General features: G+C 48.7%; 1 protein-coding gene across 1 annotated transcript; it reads right to left on the reverse strand.

Moving 5' to 3' along the window:
* Positions 1 to 18344, reverse strand: LOC309516757 (serine/threonine-protein kinase NLK2-like). The gene is made up of 11 exons (XM_082195590.1): positions 16055 to 18344; positions 14825 to 14954; positions 13080 to 13135; positions 12024 to 12130; positions 10701 to 10786; positions 8634 to 8843; positions 7545 to 7646; positions 7331 to 7417; positions 6187 to 6385; positions 2172 to 2265; positions 1 to 1703 (listed from the first exon to the last, which is right to left on the reverse strand). Exons 1-11 carry the CDS (start codon positions 16294 to 16296, stop codon positions 1655 to 1657), a joined length of 1362 nt encoding a protein of 453 aa, XP_082051716.1. The 5' UTR covers positions 16297 to 18344; the 3' UTR covers positions 1 to 1654.
* Positions 18345 to 18750: the final 406 nt, after the last annotated feature.

Below are 18750 nucleotides of genomic sequence, written 5' to 3' on the forward strand. Positions count from 1 at the left end.
AAAAATACACAGCATAAATTTAATTCAGCTACCATGGAGCACAATTAAATTAGGAGGAAAAAAAATTATTACAGCCAAGACAGTTCAAGTTTCCAGGTTGTTGGTTGTGTTTTTTTGTTTTTGTTTTTTTCATTTTCTTTTTCAGGGACAAAGGAAAAATGCACACACGCACACACGCATTCTGGATTTGAGTCTCTAAAAACCGACAGGGTCATAAATTAATAAATGAAACTGAAAAAATTAAGAATAAAAAAACATCCAACAGCCGCCCTCCCCTGCAAAAAAAAAAAGCCAGGAAAACAAAATACAGATTAACAACAAAAGTATGAAAGTTCAACACCCCCACCCCCGGCTAAAAATAACAAACACACAAACCAAACACACACTAGGAGAAAAGAGGTAGATTTTCGAACGGGTGTGGAAATAAGGAAGGAATAAGTGTCCTTGAGGAGTGCTAAGAAGAAGTGGGGTGCTTTTCTGGCTGAAGAGTGGGGTGGTGGGAGAAGGAAACTTCCAGAGATTCTGTTGACAGGATGAAGGCCTAACTAAACTATACAGTAAACCCCAGCAGTGATTTTTTTCAAAGGCCACGTTGGGAGATGCCAAAATGGAGCCAGGTGGTACCTCAGGTGTTTTCTTTCTGGGGTTGGTGGTGGGACAACTGGAGCAAGCAGACAAGGAAGAGATCGGGCCCTCTCTGCCACACACACTTCAAATCCCTGCCCCATGCTTCCATTGTAACTTTACTTAAAAACCTATTGGTGTTCCATCACTGATCATATTTACTTAGGCCCAGAGTCCCCTCTTCTGACTGTAAGAAGTGGCAGAATATTCAGTGTGAACTGTTAAGAGAACAATATGGTTGATAAAGGCTGTATGGATACCAGCTAGGAAATTGGGTTTCTCCCCCCGTCTACCCCCCCCACCTGTGGTTCTTTTGGGACAGAGCATTTAGGGGAACTAATAAAACATGCCACTTATTTATGGGACGGTGCCTTGCAGATAGGAGTGAAGACGCAGCCAGTAAGAAGACCCTTCACTGATCCTAAAGAGGATTTTTTTTTTTTGAAGGAGTGGGGGAACAGCAGGGTTTGGTGCAGAATGGGCGGAACATACTGAGAAAAGCAGACACCCCTTCGCTCCAACAATCGCAAACCCTCTAGGGGTAGCAATACAAAACCCTAATAATACAGGAACAGAGAGGGAAGGGTAACTCAGCCAGGAGATGGACAAATACAGGCGTGTCGGGGAACAGTGCAGATTTGGGGGTGAGTTTGCGGACAGGGAGAGTTGCACAAGGAGAATACCTACAACCTAAAGGGTTTTCCAGTGCAGAACAATAAAGGTGGAGGGAAAAGACATCAATTGATGCAAAAAACAATCCCTTCCCAACCCTCCCACCCAGCCCAAATAATATTAATATTCATAATAATAAAAAAAAGACACAGACGTTTTCCCCCCACCCCAAATGTTTGTCCATGAGTCAAAATATTCAAGAGTGCAGGATTAAGAAGAGTGGTTGTTTATTCTTCTTCTTCTTTCTCTCTCTCCATCACCCGATGAAAAGGCTCTCTCATTCTGCCCTTCTCCTTTGCTTTCCCTTTTTCTTCTCCTCCTTTCTTCTCTTTCTCCCCACCCTGTCCACTGGGCGCCTTCATCTCTCCTCCTTTTTGGACACTTTGGAGGAATGCCACGCCGTGGAGCTGCCAAGTGGAAACAAGAAGAGTTTAAAGACCCTCATTTCCAGGCCAGAAACCCACTCCTAAGGTATACCTGAAGGAGCGTCTCCACCCACATCATTCTGCCCAGACACTGAGGTCCAGCTCCGACGGCCTTCTGGCGGTTCCCTTGCTGCGAGAAGCCAAGTTACAGGGAACTAGGCAGAGGGCCTTCTCGGTGGTGGCACCCGCCCTGTGGAACGCCCTCCCACCAGATGTCAAAGAGAACAACAACTACCAGACTTTTAGAAGACATCTGAAGGCAGCCCTGTTTAGGGAAGCTTTTAATGTTTAATAGATTATTGTATTTTAATATTCTGTTGAAAGCCGCCCAGAGTGGCCGGGGAAACCCAGCCAGATGGGCAGGGTATAAGTAATAAATTATTATATCATTATTATTAAGGTGTGGGGGGATTCCAGCTATGCCACCAGGGGGCAGCACCACACACTCACCGGATGAAGGTTTTGAAGGCAGCCGACTGGGGGTTGATACAGAGCGGGATGCGTTTCCCCCGCTGCTGGTCCAAGATAAACCTATGCACCAGCTCTGGAAAGGAAGAAAGGGGTTCCTGTCAATCCAGTCTTCCCATTTATTCACGTCTCTTTTCCATGCCCAGTTCACCCCCAGCCTCACCACTGCTCTCCCATCCCAGCTCTATTCTTCCCCAGAGTTCAAAAGCAGCTCTTCATATCTGTAATTTTGCCTTAAAACTTGTTCCTTCCCACCCAGGGCTCGCTCCTTTCCCGCCCCAAGGCCTGCCAAACAATCACACTTGGACACAAAACTTACTGCCGTGGTTAGCATATGGGGGTGGCTATTGACGACTGCTTGCAAACTTCCATTAGTCCAAAATAACAGATCGTTTAGGCTGCTCGCTGGGGCCAATCTAAGCCATGGGTAGGCAAACTAAGGCCCAGGAGCTGGAGCTGGCCCAATCACGTTCTAAATCCGGCCTGCGAACGGTCTGGGAATCGGCGTGTTTTTACATGAGTAGAATGTGTCTTTTTATTTAAAATGCACCTCTGGGTTATTTGTGGGGCCTGCCTGGTGTTTTTACATGAGTAGAATGTGTGCTTTCATTTAAAATGCATCTGTGGGTTATTTGTGGGGCATAGGAATTCGGTCATTCCCCCCCCCAATATAGTCCAGTCCCCCACAAGGTCTGAGGGACAGTGGGCTGCCCCCCTGCTGAAAAGTTTGCTGCCCCCTGATCTAAGAAAAGCCATTTTGCCAGCTCTCCACTTAGCCTTGCAGGCCGCGGGCCTGTTTCCGAGCTCAGTTCAGTGTGCTGGTGTTTGGCCTCTTATTTAGTTGCTTTTATATCCCACCTGTCACGGCACTGGCAGGCAAGAATGCCCCTGTGATGCTCTGGTGTTTTTATTACCTTTTGCTGTTTTTCTTGTTGCTGTGTGTTTTCCCCCACACAGACGCACATAGGAAACCACAGGTTGAGCAAGCCGGCAGGACAGGTGACTGACATGGGTCAAAGTTGGCCAACGCAACCGATGACTCACGGTGCAGCCTGTGCTTCTCGAGCCTGGAGCCCTCCAAAAGTCTGGGGCTGGAGCTCCCGTCGTTGAGCCTGGTGCCATTGGCCAACACGGCGGGGCACTGCCCAAGAGCAGCCCCTCACTGCCCTGTTGCTCATCACTGAGGCCCCAGACTGCTGTTATAGAGGTGGGCAGGCAGGGTTAGCACGTCAGCATGGGAGTGAAGCTCAACTTCTGCCCAGGGGAGCCACCTGCCATCTTAATTTACCCAGAATGCAATGCTCCTCGGCCAATGCAGATTCCAACCCCGGCCAGTGAATGGAGAGAAAAGGGACTGAGGGGGCTGGGAAAAAGCACCCCATTACACCCTATAGAAAGATGGCTGATCCAACTACAGCGGCGCGGCAGCAGCAGGAGGCCCCATTAGCTAAAGTGGTGCTTCAGGTTAAGAACAGTTTCAGGTTAAGAACGGACCTCTGGAACAAATTAAGTACTTAACCCGAGGTACCACTGTATGTGGCTGGGGGGGGGGCAGTCAGGGCACGGTGCTGAGGACCCCCTGCAGTCTGGTGCTGGCCCTGCCCCTCATTTAAAACCACTGGAGATGCAGGGTGGGGCTGAGGGCGCCAGGGTAGGGAAGGCTGGCCTAATCCTGCCTGCTCCTAGATCCAGCGGGCGCTCCTTCTCCTGACCTTCAGAGACCCTCCCCCCCGTGGCCTCCTTCCCCCTTCTCTCCCTCGTTTCAATCGTGGCTCCTCCACCTCCTTATCCCCCTTCCAGGGCCTGGGGGTCTCCTGCTCCCGCAATCCCCCTTACGAGTAATGTCAGAATCGGTCTTCTCCTTTGCTTCCTCTGGCTCAGCACTGCCCACACTGACTGGCAACCGCTCTCCAGGGTTTCAGGCAAGGAGACTCTCCCAGCCCTGCCCTGGGAGATGCCCAGGATTGAACCAGGCAACTTCTGTACACGGAACATGTGCTCTAACCACTGAGTTACAACCCTCTGCTGCCCTGGCATGCTTAGAACGGCCTCCCGGGTCAGCGCCACGGTGCCCCTCCCTTCCTCCTCCTCCTCCTCAAAAACGACATTTTCCACGACCCGTTTGGTGGCACGTGACCCCGAGTTCCCAGACTCCTCCTGTGACTCAGCCGGTAACTCAGCCCAACAGAAACACACAAGCTTCCCCATTTCCTTCCACTTTCCCTGCTATTTATTTCAAACCGTTAACATGTTGCCTTCCTTGTTTGTTTTAAAGCAACTTTTCATTTCTTAAAAACAAAACAACAAAAAAAAAAGCTTTGCAACAATTAAAAGACACATTGCAAGTTTTGGAATCTAACGTGGCGGTACGCTGCAAATGTATGGTTGCAAATTCTCCTGTTTTTAAACTGTTGCTGTGCTTTCTTTATAAATACAAAATATTTTAAAAGATACGTGTATGCTGCCTTTCTGAAGAACAACAACAACAATAGTAATAATAAAATCCTCCCAAGCAGCTTTTTCCACATAGACGTATCACTTGGGTGCTGTGACAGAGGGTGGGTCCCTGCCAGATTCTAGATTATCTCCTCCTTGAAGCCAGAACCTGCCCTGCTGATGGGCCTCAGTATATATAATTTAACAAACCGCCTTGTTCGTGTTTCCATGCAAGCAAGTCCCGCTGTCTCCAACTGGGCACACCCCTAGCAAGCGAGCCTAACTGTGCAACCTTTCTGGATTATCCAGGAGTCCAAGTGGGGCGCAGGAGGGGGGTGGGGCAAACCTTTGGCCCTCCAGATTTTCGAGACCCACAACTTATGGTGGGAATCACGTTTCCTACCCTTGTCTCAGTTTCCAGGCAGTTTTCCTCTGCTCATCTTTTCCCTCTGCTGCTTGTGTTTCAAAACGTATTACCGTATTTTTTGCTCTACAAGACTCACTTTTTCCCTCCTAAAAAGTAAGGGGAAATGTGTGTGCATCTTATGGAGCGAATGCAGGCTGCGCAGCTATCACAGAAGCCAGAACAGCAAGAAGGATTGTTGCTTTCACTGCGCAGCGATCCCTCTTGCTGTTCTGGCTTCTGAGAACGAGATTTTTTTTCTTGTTTTCCTCCTCCAAAAACTAGGTGCGTCTTGTGGTCTGGTGTGTCTTATAGAGCAAAAAATACAGTACTTACAACTTAATTGCAAACACTATCAGCATCAGTTGCCTCGGGGATCCTGGTCTGGCAAGCCAAGATAGAAATTAAAATAGCCAAGGAGGAAGGACTTTTTGTCTTTGTCCATGGAGTTTTCTTGGCAGGGATACTGGAGTGGCTTGCCGGTTCCTGCTCCAGGTGGATCACGTTTGGTCAAAACTCTCCACTATGACCTCTCCATCTTGGGTGCCCTGCACGGCATAGCTCATAGCTTCTCTCAGTTATTCAATCCCCTTTGCCACGGCAAGGCAGTGATCCATGAAGGGGAAGGTCCTTCCTCCTTGGCTATTCGTATAGTTATAGGCTATTCGTATAGGTCTGTATAGTTAAAGCTATGGTTTCCCCAGTAGTGATGTATGGAAGTGAGAGCTGGACCATAAAGGAGGCTGATCGCTGAAGAATTGATGCTTTTGAATTATGGTGCTGGAGGAGACTCTTGAGAGTCCCATGGGCTGCAAGAAGATCAAACCTATCCATTCTGAAGGAAATCAGCCCTGAGAAGACTCCCTGGAAAAGACCCTGACGTTGGGAAAGATGAAGGGCACAAGGAGAAGGGGACGACAGAGGACAAGATGGTTGGACAGTGTTCTCGAAGCTACTAACATGAGTTTGACCAAACTGCGGGAGGCAGTGGAAGACAGGAGTGCCTGGTGTGCTCTGGTCCATGGGGTCACGAAGAGTCGGACACGACTAAACGACTAAACAACAACAACAAGGAGGAAGGAATAAAGCCACGGGTGGAACTGCCCGGGTGCTCAGAGTCCCTGGCGAGGAGGGAGCCTGGGGAAGAGGACACTCTACCTTTGACCTGCCAGACGGAGGTGAGGTTCTTCTCGTAGGATCCATCAAACTTTGGGTCGGCCCGGGGCTCAAAGTCACTGGTGTAGACGCGGCCCGAGGACACGGAAAAGCAGCAGGTGCACATGCAGGTGTGGTAGCGGAGCCGGCCCTCATCCAGGTAAGGGTGCGAGAGGGCATCCTTGGCAGAGATCCGTTTGGCCTGCAGGCAGGCAGGAGGAGAGTCAAGACAAACATTGAATGTTTTTCACCGCTATTTGAACAGCGGAAGCTGAATATTCAAATGAGAATGAAGCACCTTGCATTTGGCATTTCACACCTGAAAAGCAAAGCTTGGCTCACCACAATTCACTTTAAGCACTGCCTTTGGTCTGCAACAAAACATTTCTCTTCTAAAATTATACTGACTTCTGCTTTAAGGCAGGGCTTCTGTTGAGGGCAGCTCTTTGGGCGATCTGCTCTCAAATGGAATTCAGGTGGTTTGGATTATCAAAAACAGATAATCTAGCACTTCAAGGAACCTGCAGTGGGTACCAAGAAACCAGCAGGTTCTCAGGCTCAAGTCTGGCTGGCTGGCTGGCTGAGAAAGCGAAGGCTGTGTTGTGACTGTGGAACGGAAGAACATACAGTCGTATCTTGGATCCCGGATGCCTTGCGAGTCAAACATTTTGGCTCCTGATCGTCGCAAACCCAGAAGTGAGTGTTCCGGTTTACGGACTTTCTTTGGAACCCAAATGCCCAACGCGACTTCCGCAGCTTCTGATTGGCTGCAGGACCTTCCTGCAGCCAATCAGAAGCCATGCCTTGGTTTCCGAACTTTTTGGAAGTTGAACGGACTTCCGGAATAGATTCCGTTCGACTTCCAAGGTACCACTTTACACCCTTTGTGCCTGCAGGTGGTGGCAGTGAGGAAGCATCACCACAACAGCTTCTTATCCATGGAGTGGGCAGGGGAGAGAGCAGCAGCCTAACGTTTCATCATTTGTTTTTATTTCATTACTTTTACATCTTGCCAGTCTTCCCAAGAGCTAAAAAATGCAGACGTAGTTTTTTTCCCCCTTCCTGTTTCACCCTCACAACATTCCTGTGAGGAAGGCCACCCCAAGAGGCCGTCACGGGGTCAAGACCTTCCCTGACACCAACTCACCGGGTCAAAGACCAGCATCCGACAGAGCAGATGGACAGCTTCGTGGGTGGCTTCTCCAGAGAGCATGTAAAGGACAGAGAGCGACGGCTGGAAAGAGACAGAGAGGGCTGAGTCTGCGAAGAGGGGCACATGCCTGGCTCCATTCTCTCCCTCTTTCCCTCCCTCCCCCTCCTCACAGTTCCCCCTCCCAACAGACAGTCCCAGCTGTACTCACTGGCTTGTGGTTGCCCCGCAGAATGTGGGCCCGAGCCCCCTCACAGGCTGAATGGAGGGCGGCCACGGGAGGAGTCCCCAGGAGGTCTGTGATCAGGTCCAGCTGCCGACCGCAGAACAGTGCAAAGGAGCCACGAGGCCGGAAGGGAGAAAGAGGGAGCGGCAAGAGGGAGCAGGAGGACAGGAAAGAAAGAAATTTACTGCTCCTGCGTTATGATCAGCTACAGAGTCCCTCCGCCTTGAATGCCCACAGGTACAGTCCATTACATTGCCAGCCAAAGACGGGGCCTTCTCGGTGGTGGCCCTGCAGTTGCGGAACTCACTCCCTATGGAACTATCAAAGGCACTTCCAAATACACGTCTTCAGAAGCAGCTGGAAATCCAGCCTGCCTTTGTTTTTAATCACACCTGATTCTTATGATGCCAGATTTTTAATGTGTGTTTTTGTTTTCTAAACCCATTCAAAAGTATCTCAATCGGACCTCCTTTAGTTGCACGCCAGTCCCAGGTTTCATCTCTAGGCTGAAGTGGGAACAACCCTGGTCCGCAGCCCTGGAGAAGTTGCTGCCAGATTGTGAAGGCAATACTGAGTGAGATGGACAAGGGGTGAGACCCAGAGCAGCCAATGTGACAGGACTCTGGCTGATGCATCCATCTGCCCCCAACCTCATTGCCCTGCCTCACCCCACTGCCTTCCAGGCACCTGGTGTCAACTTGGGAGTGATCAACATCCTTAGAAGCCTAATATGCAATATCATTTTGATGTCACCCATCTTTAAGGAAAATGAGAATTTGTCTTTTTCGCATTGTAGGTGGATGGATGGATTGCTGTTTGGTGCCCACTGGTGGCCGTTTTGTAGAATTACAAGCAACGGTGATATGGGACTCAGATACACTGGCAAAGATTTCATATGCATTGTTTATGCATTCTAACACTGTGCCACCAGATGGCGCTGTGGAGTCCCGTTTTTGCCAACCCGATTTTCTCATACCAAGTTTACAGCACATTTAATTGAAATGCTTCTAGATCCAGCCACGTTCTTTGCCACCAATCCTGCCCTTTCCCCAATCCTGGCTTTCTATACATTACCTGCTGAATTGGGCTCTGGGCCTGAAAGAGGATACGCCTGCCCAAAAGTTCAGCGAAGATGCAGCCCACCGACCAAATATCAATTGGGCGTCCGTAGTGCCTGGTGCCCATCAGGATCTCAGGGGCCCGGTAATACTGAGTTACCACTTCTTGAGTCATGTGCTGGGACTCATCTGGCTCCTCTACCCGGGCCAAGCCAAAATCGCAGATCTGAAGTGAAGACAAGGAGTGTGTCAAGCGCTAGAAGGAGGACAAAGATCATAGACATCGGCCCAAAGTCCTCTCCAACTTCAGTCTGGTGTGCAGTGCCCCCTGGTGGAATGAACCGACTTCCTTCAAAGCCACGAGTGACCCTGATTCCATTAGGGGTGCTGGGGCTCAAGCCTACCAGAAAGTCACACCCTTTGACCTGGAAGGATTTTCTTATGGATCCCAGCTGTGTATTGGTGGGCTGCGGTGATTCATTGAATAGTGAGAAACGAAAAAGCTTTTCTGAGCATGACACTACGTTCCTTTCCTTCACTGTCGTTTCACATATTCTACGTCAGTCCTGGCACTATAAATTGTTTCTCTCCAAAATGAGACGGGGAAAAAGGCTCCTGCTTCACCTCCGTTATCAGGGAAATGCTGCCCTCTGCCAAAATGAGGCTGGACATCTGCAACATTGCTTAATTTGGACGTTTATCCCTGCAGATTTAGTCATTATTTACAAAGGCCGAAATTGCCTTTTAATCCTTACTTCCTTTGTCCCCGTGACAAGATGCAGGTCTTCCAGCGCAGGGAGGGGCTGTGAGGACCCCGTGCCCAGTGACTTGCAATCCAGCAACCACTTTTTTGGGGGAGAGGGGGCGGCAACAGGATCCCCAACCCTGTTTTAGAGGACTAGAATTAATTGGTAGAAACTTCAAGGAAGCAGATTTTGATTAACCATTAGGAGATACTTCAAAGCTGCTCATCATAAGAACCTTGTAGTACAGTGGTGCCTCGCAAGACGAAAAGAATCCGTTCTGTGATTCTCTTCGTCTAGCGGTTTTTCCGTCTTGCGAAGCAAGCCCATTGAAGGATTAGCGGATTAGCGCTATTAGCGGCTTTTAGCGGCTTATCGGATCAGCTGATAAGCGTCTTAGCGGCTTAGAAAGGGGGGGAGGGGGGAAACACAGGAACTCACAAGACATTTTCGTCTTGCGAAGCAAGCCCATAGGAGATTTGTTTTGCGAAGCACCTCCAAAACGGAAAACTCTTTCGTCTAGCAAGTTTTCCGTCTTGCGAGGCATTCGTCTTGCAGGGCACCACTGTACTGAAGGATTTGTCGCCCGAGTCTGCTTAAAATCACAGAACAGTAGGGCAGAAGGGACCCCAAGGGTCATCTAGCCCAACCCCCTGCAATGCAGGAACCTTTCACCCAGTGTGGGGTTCAAACCCACAACCCTGGGATTAAGAGTCTCATGCTCTACCGACTGAGCTATCCAGCCTCATCCAGTTTGTTTTCCTTTCCCTCCACATCCCATTTTTTGTTACATGTTTTCTTAGACTGCAAGCCTGAGAGCAAGAGCTGTTATTTCTATGGACCTACAAGTCGCCGTGGGAGCTTTTTCCAGTTAAAGGAGGGGGGGCATGAATGCTTCGAATAAAGAAAGGATCACTTGCCAGAGTTTCCCTTCTTCACAAACGGTCACAATCTAAACAGACGTTTTCAGTGCGCAAGCAACAACCGTGAGATATCCCGTTAAGTAGGGTTGCCATAAGGACACAGCCGGGATTCAGCCCTTGGGAACTGCATCCAGGAGAAAATCCCTGAAATGTCCGGGAAGATCCGGACACATGGCAACCCATATCGGAAGTGGCAATTTCTTGAAAAAAAATAGCTCTAAAACCTGGGGAAAATTTTTTTGCTCAACAACTTTGGCCAAACAAACAAAACACAAATTTGCCTTAAAAAGCTCAACAACTTTTCTGTCCGGATTTTCACTTTCTGAAATATGGCAAACCTATGATTAGCAATCACAATATTAATTAGAGACAATTGCACCCTAAGGGCTCCCCCTAGAGGCTACAAGGCTGAATTACCTTGAGGACACAGTTGCTGTTGACCAGCAAATTCCCAGGTTTGATGTCCCGATGGAGAACACCGGCAGAGTGCAAATATTTCAGCCCTGGCGGAGAGAGAAAAAAGAATTCGCAATGTCACAAAACTTGCCTGCTACAAATTGGCTGACTGAAGCAAAAGGGAAAAGGCTGAGAAGTTTGATTAGAGTGGCTCCAATTTTTTATATATATATATATATATATATATATATAATTAAAAATGTGCAACTACTTATAAAAACTAGAGGGCTAGCACTATCTTAAAAGAGGCATTTTTCCACCCATCACTTTTTCTCTTACAAAGCAGGCAATGCCTCTTCTAAAACGACATGCTTGCGTGATGTAAAAACAATGGAAAGTACGCTTTCAGAACTACCATTTTACCCATATGCCAGCATTATTGATAAATCAATTAACAACATACGATTTATGGACTAAAAACTGCGGTTAATCCGGTTTTCAGCTCTGCAAAGAACAAAAACCTCAGAGAAGGAAGGAAGGAAGTGATTGAAAAGCGGTAAAAAATACATGAAGCGTGATAGAACGAGGTTGAGAAAGAACTGAGAAAGCGCAGGTGAGGGACAGAAGAAAATAGCAATAAAAGTCAAAAGGGAAGAGAAGCATGAAGGAAAGGAGAATAACTTAAGAGGGTGGAAGGAAGAGGTATTCGAGGGATGGAACTTCAGAAATGGGTTGGACATCAACCCTCCTACAATAAAAGGTTGTGGCATCTCCACATCCTACAGAGATCCTCTGGTGGGAACTTCTAGTGGCTTCTCATATCCCTGAGGTTCAGTTGGCCTTGACTATGCACCAAGCCTTTGATGTGGCAGGCGCTGCGCTGTGGAACTCCCTGCCACTAGAAGTTCAGCAGGAATCATCCCTGTCCACTTGCTACGGTAATGGTGTCATGAAAACAGTTATTCAGATGAGCCTTTGAAATATGATTCCCATCCCCTAACGAGCTTTTATTGTTGTTTTTCTAGAAGCTACTGTACAGTGGTACCTCGGATTACACACGCTTTAGGTTGCAGACTCCGCTAACCCAGAAATAGTGCTTCAGGTTAAGAACTTTGCTTCAGGATGAGAACAGAAACCGTGCTCCGGCGGCGCGGCGGCAGCAGGAGGACCCATTAGCTAAAGTGGTGCTTCAGGTTAAGAACAGTTTCATGTTAAGAACGGACCTCCGGAACAAATTAAGTACTTAACCCGAGGTACCACTGTAATTTGATGTGTTGTATACTGACTGCCTTGCAGCATATTGTTAATGAAAAACTCACTTTAGAAATGTTTATAGATACTCACCCCTGAGGATCTGATACAGAAAGACCTTGATGTGGTCGGCGCTGAGAGGTTGTGGAGACACAATGACTTTGTGAAGGTCACTTTGCATCAACTCAGTGATGACGTAACTGGTGGACATCGTCAAGGAGGATGCGGGAGATGGGACCAGAGAACGACCAGGTATCTGAGCGCCCAGCCCCTTCCCATCGTAAGCAAAAAAGAAAAATTGGTTCTCCGCCATTTAGTTGAACCAACTGCTTCCAGCAAAATTAGGAGGCAGAAAGCACAGAGCACACAAAGGCAAGGGCAAGGCAAAATTAAGGTAAGTCTAAAAAAATAATAATTATACAGATGGACCACCGTGCAGATCAAAGACAGGTAAAAGGAAAGTAAAACACGCTGCAAAATGAAAGAATGTCATCAAGACAATTGAAACGATGGAAAAGGAAAAGGCTGGCTGTAAAAGAGACACCAAGAATGAAAATGGGGGGGGGGGATTACTGAAAACAAAAGCGGAACTAATGGAGGTTATAATTGGGGAAGACAGACAAATAGTGTTAACAGCAGAAGGAGGTAAAATAAGAAGAAACAGGCAGGGGAATGAATGATGATATTCTTGAAAGCAAATAGGTTACAGGAAAAGAGAGACACTGAGAAGTGAAGGAAAACGAAGACGATACAAAGAAAGGGACTGAAATAGAGCCGAGAAGAAGCCGTGAAACAATTGCATGGGGGGGACAATGACTGAGAAATGCTTGACAAACGGTAAATTAAGGAAGCTAAACACAGATAGGAAACAAAAATTGATTTGGTGGGGAAAAAGCATGGCAAAAGAATTATAGGAAAAAACCCCAAACCAACACAATGCCGGAAAACTGTAAGAAAAGCAATTTAAAAATAAATAAATGAACAAACACATAAAAGGGGTGGGTGGGAAGGAGACAACAAAAAGAAAATACCTATATTGGCCTCTCCGGCAAAGGGTAGAGGTGGGGGGGCAGAAATGATAAGCAAAGCAATGCTGGGAAGATAAGTGAGCAACAGGCTGCACTGGCCTGTGTGTGGGACGAAGGATACATCTCCTCAAAACAGTCGATTTGTGGAGGCTGGAGAATGTCCAACGCTGAGAGGACCTGAGAGAACAAGAGAAAGAACATTCAACAGTTGTGTTTTTGTTTTTGTAATGTCCTGTCATAGAAAGTTATGTGGGATGAGCTATCTCAATGCATTTCCATTACATCAGCAAACCAATGTAGCGGTTATGGCTCCTCAGCCCTCTTTTATCACTCAGGGAAAAGGTTATTTTGCTACTTCAGATACTCTCGTGAAAGACAGAGACACAGATGGGCTCCAGTCACAACAAAGTGGTCAGGTTTCTAAACGCTCTGAACGACTGTGTCCTGGAACAGCTAGTCCAGGAACCAGCCAGGGGGGCAGTGACCCTGGACTTACAGTCAAACCTCGGTTGTCAAACGTAATCCGTTCCAGAAGCCCGCTCAGCTTCCAAAGTGTTCGACAACCAAGGCGCAGCTTCCGATTGGTTGCAAAAGCTTCCTGCACTCAAGCGGAAGCAACTTCAGACATTCGGCTTCTGAAAAAATGTTCGAAAACCAGAATATTTACTTCCGGGTTTCAGCGTTCGGGAACAGAAACGTTCCAAAACGGAGCCGTTTGGGAACCGAGGTTTGACTGTAATCGTAAGTGGTAGCCAGGACCTGGCAAAAGATGTAAGTTCTGTAGAACCAACTGGGGACAAGTGACCATCGCATTATCAAAACCAACATTTATGGGAAGCGAGACAAGTACCAATGAAATCCCAAACTAGTCACATCTGGCTTCAAAAGAGGAAACCTCTCCAAAATGAAGGGACTGGTACAAAGGCAGTTGAATACCAAGAGGGCCAAACCTATCCAGAATGTGGGAACCACTGTATTGGGAAGTTTTTAACATTTGGTGTTTTATATATAAAAGGATGTCACATAGAGGAGGGAGAAAGGTTGTTTTCTGCTGCTCCAGAGAAGCGGACACGGAGCAATGGATCCAAACTACAAGAAAGAATATTCCACCTAAACATTAGGAAGAACTTCCTGACAGTAAGAGCTGTTCGACAGTGGAATTTGCTGCCAAGGAGTGTGGTGGAGTCTCCTTCTTTGGAGGTCTTTAAGCAGAGGCTTGACAACCATATGTCAGGAGTGCTCTGATGGTGTTTCCTGCTTGGCAGGGGGTTGGACTCGATGGCCCTTGTGGTCTCTTCCAACTCTATCATTCTATGATTCTATATTTTATATCTGTGGGAAGCCGCCCAGAGTGGCTGGGGCAACCCCGTCAGATGGATGAGGTAGAAATAATAAAATTATGATGATGATGAAAGCTCAGCTTGAACGTGTACCACAAACCAGGGAAGGTACCGTCAAGGTCCTAAGAACATAAGACCAAGTCAATAACCCACCTCGGCCAGCATCCTTCTCTACCCACTGTCCATGCCATGCGTAATTTTATAATCTTCTATCACATCACTTCTTAATCACCTTTTGTCTAAAGTCCCAATGCTGCAACCTTGGTTCAGAAACAGGGTGAGAGAGGGTGGGGACACAGCAGATGTGTATAAAAGCCATGCACAGCGCAGAAAAAGTACAGAGAGTGATGCCACAGAGTGATTTCTGGAATAAATCTGGATGGCGGCTGGCACTGACGGGACCACTTGCTCCCCTAGCCCTCAACAGATAGGCCCATGGAGAGACGCGCTGACCCAGCAGAGCAGCCCAGCAGAGGACACTTTGCCGAGCCCCACCAACCTCCCCTCGCACCCTCGGCACACTCACGTTGTCGTGCTTGAAGTAACAGAGCATTCTCAACTCCCTGAAGACCCGTTTGCAAGAGACCAAGTTCTGGAAAACGTTGGGCATCTTTTTGAGTGCAACTCGCGACCCGTCTCGGGGATCCGTCACCGACCTGAGGAAAGAAAAACAGAACGCCTTTGAAATGGCCGTTCACAGCTCCCCTGGTCCTCTGGCTCCGGACTGTGGAACCAGTGGTCTTCCTGATGCTGTCGGACTGCAATTCCCAGCAGACCCCAATGGTCAGGAATGGTGGGAGTGGAACACCCAGAAGGCTCCAGTTTTCCTGATCCCTGCCCTAGCCCCTTCCTTCCCTGCTTCAGACTTCAACCTCCTCAAAAAACAAAACAAAACCCAGTGTTAGGAGCGAGCCAGCAGTAAATCACACTGAGCAAGTTCTCTCCAGGGTATTTCCCAAGCAATCAGAGACTGCGCCTGCATGCAGCCAACCTCTCCTCTGCCCTTTTCTTGCCTCTTCTACCCCCCCCCCCCCCGTTTTAAAATGCTTTATTGGTTGAAGACTTTATAACAGAAATATGCAATAGATGTTATAGGCAAAATAAGAAATAAAAAACAATTATTCATTCTTTAACAAATACTTGCTTTGTACATCCATTTGTGATTAAATTTGACAAGACCTCTGATTTTCCCCTTGCGTTCCCAAATTAAGTTCCTTAAATACGCGCTTAAACTTTACTTTCTCTGTGTTACTTTACTTACTATAAATTTTATTTTATAAAATTATCCTACTTACACACCGAAGCTCAATTAAGATCCGCCAACAGATTGATAATAATAATAATAATAATAATAATAATAATAATAATAATAATAACAACAACAATAAATATTCATGCCTCTTCTGGTTCTGGGAGACCAGGGGGAAGGAGAGCTTGCTGCAGCAGGAGCGGGAGACCCTTCTGGCTCTTCACCAGCCTGACTCATCTCTGCCTCTCGGCCTCCCTCTTCTCCTGCTTCAACTTCTGGACTGCTCTCTGTCACAGACTCTCCCAGCTCACTAAGCCCTGTTACTGCTTCAGCTTCCAGGGCCTCTTCCTCCCAGTCTTCTCCCTCTGACCACTCACGGTTGTCGTCCCACGACCACTCCGCTGGCTCTGAGCCTTCTTCCCTTGGGGGTTCCCCTGCCCATTCCCCCACCATTCCTCCACATCCAACCAGCCCACGACCCCCAGAGACCCCAAACTCCTCACTCACCACACCACGCCAAAAGCTCCATAGCCGATGGGCCGATCGGGCTCCGGCTCCACCATGACCGCATTGCTGAGTGGCGTCTGCTGCGGCGGCGGCGAGGCTAGCTGCACCCCATTATTGCAATAATACTTCTGCCCCCCACCTAGCCCGGCTGCTAAAGGGGGTTGTATTAACCCAGTGAGCGCCCCAAAAACATTGCTACAGAGCTGGGCTTGCAGGGGGTGATTTGGGTCCTGAAAAGCCATTGGACAAATGGGGGGGGGTTAAAGAAATGATGGTTTTGAGAAAGGGGCTAGAGAGAGCCTGCTTTAGGAATCAGAAGCGGGGTGTGCTCTTGGGTCTGAAGTTAGGATTTCAAGGCACCCTTGGGACAGTGGGGAAGCTCTGAGCTGGGGGGGGGGAATTTTGCGGCTGCCTATTGAAAGGCTGGCTGAACGCAGGTATACAGGGCTGAAGAAACGTCTGCCAATAGTGGGTGCTCGAAAGTTTTGGGGTGTCCCAGAATCTGCAAAGGAGTGTTCTTGACAGTTGTATGGCCTTAGCAGCACCTGTTCTTGAAAGCTCTCACGACTGAGGACGAAAGGGGAGGTATTTAGGGATACCTTGAATGTGGAAGGATCTGGAAAAAGCGGGTTGTAGGTAGGTGTCTTGGGTTATGGGGCACGGCGGAGGCAGTTTGGAGGGTCTCAGATCACTACTTCCAACTCTCGTTGAAAGCGGGGAGATTTAACACAATAAAACTCTAGTTGTCCAATTCACGTCCCTCTATCAGAGATGAAACACTCCAGGGAATATCTCTAAGGAGGTTTTTTCCCTCTGCGACTTTCAGACTGAATTAAATGAAAAGGAACAATCTGTCAAAACAGATTTTAGGAGCCCAGGTTCCAGAGTGCTGGATAGGCTGAAAGAATTGTTGGCTTTTATATCAGGAACCTCTGGGATTAGGTGTTTACTAGAGAGTAGGCAGGCACTCAAATGTTATCTCACTATATAACTGAGATTTAGGGAATCTGTTATTACTACTATTTCTGTTCTTTTACAAACAGATGCAAATGCTGGACCCTATAGAAATGTGGTGAAGCAGCCCAGGCTCGTCCCTGCTAGAGGGACGGAAAATTTGGGGATTCCTGTAGACATAAATGGATAGTATGACCTATAGCTATGGGAGAAAGAAATTTAAACAAGGCGCCCGTCTGGAATCAGGGAAGCGGGAGCAATTTCAGAAGTGCACTTCAAAATATAGGGGAAGGAGATCTATTGCCTTTCTAATAAGTTGGGGGGAAGGAAGAGGTTCAGGGTTGTACCACAGAAATCATGAGAGGTGGCTGAAGTAAACAGAAAATTCAAGAGCAGCAGAAATTCTGGACAGCGTCCAAAGAGATGTTTGTGTGATTCTCTACAATTATGACCAGCAAATGTAAATAAGACCCACAAGGGATCTCTTACACAGAGGGGTGAAATCACTTTTGGGGGAAGCTTATTGAGAATTGGGGGGGGGGGGTCAGGAAAGTAAGATTCCTCTTTGAAAGGGGTTTCTGTTTTTAAATGTGTGTGCAGCAGACTCAAGATCTTCCTTTACGATTTGGAGGAGTTTGATAAAACCTAGGGGTGCCTGGAAAAACCCTCTCACAGGTCAGCTGTTGACTGGGGCAGATGTTGATGCCTGGGGGTTGCTGATGGTAAATATTAGGGTGCTGGAGGGGGTGTTCTTTTGGGGGGGCTGGGGGGCTGGGTGTCTCCTAGTGGGAAAAGCTGTTTCTTGGAAATAGAATCAGATAATTTCCGGGGTGCTCAGAGAGGATGAATGAGGGTGTCGAGGGGGGGGGAGAAGAGCCTTAAAGGAGACCCCCCTCCCGACGCGGAAGCCCCTCCAGCGGTGGTTGCGGGGGGGAAGGTGGGGCGCCCATCGCGGCGGAATGGGGTCCACCCCCCACCCGCCCCCCCGGGTGGGCTTCGCAGAGCCTCAGCAAGGCATGGGGAGGTGGGGGGTGGGTGGGCGCTGCTGGCGCTGCTGCTGCTGCGGCCGGAGACAAAAGGGGCTCCCCGGGGAAAGGAGAGGAGAAGGAGAGAGAGAGAGAGAGACCCCCCTGCAACCTGCCCCCCCCGCCCCCCAGCCAAGAAGGGCAAACCCGAGCGAGGCGGCAGCGGCGTCTGGGCGGGCGGCGGCGGCGGCGGCGGCGGGGTCTTTGTTAGAGGCGCTGCGGGTCCATCTTTGCAGGCAGGAGGGAGGGAAGGAGGGAGCAAGGAAGGAAGGAAGGAAGGAAGGAGGCAGCAGCCTGGCAGGAAGGAAGGAAGGGGAAGGCAGGCGGCGGGACGCGGAGAAGCCCGAGAGGAGGAGCAGCGGCAGCAGCAGCAGCAGCAGGGAGAGGGGAGCCGGGCGGACCCCATCTACCGGCCGCGGGGAGAGAGGCAGCCTGGCCGCCCAGGGAAGGAAGGAGGGAGGGAGGCAGGGGGGGAATGGAGGAGAGGAAGGGAAAAGGCAGCAGGGAGAGCAAGTGAGACGGGGAAGGAGAGATGGAGGCCGCCTGGATTTGGAGAAGGCGCCAATGGCCTTTTCCCACTGACTTTATTTAGATTTATTTAGGATCATTCTTCTAGTCCAACCCCCTGCAATGCAGCTGGCCCGCCCGGGGACCGAACCTGCAACCTTTGGCCGTATCAGCCCCGTGCTGTATATGGAACCAACTGGGCTCCTAAAA

Source organism: Podarcis vaucheri (genome assembly GCF_965113315.1).
Source record: "Podarcis vaucheri genome assembly, chromosome: 13".
NCBI lineage: Eukaryota > Metazoa > Chordata > Lepidosauria > Squamata > Lacertidae > Podarcis > Podarcis vaucheri.

Coding starts and splice junctions, on each gene's coding strand:
- LOC309516757 (XM_082195590.1), bottom strand. CDS start 16,296: ATGGCTTTTCAGGACCCAAATCACCCCCTGCAAGCCCAGCTCTGTAGC. Junction 7,647..8,633: donor CCCAGAGCCCAATTCAGCAG/GTAATGTATAGA, acceptor TGCGGTCGGCAG/CTGGACCTGATCACAGACCT. Junction 2,266..6,186: donor CTCCGTCTGGCAGGTCAAAG/GTAGAGTGTCCT, acceptor CTTCCTTTCCAG/AGCTGGTGCATAGGTTTATC.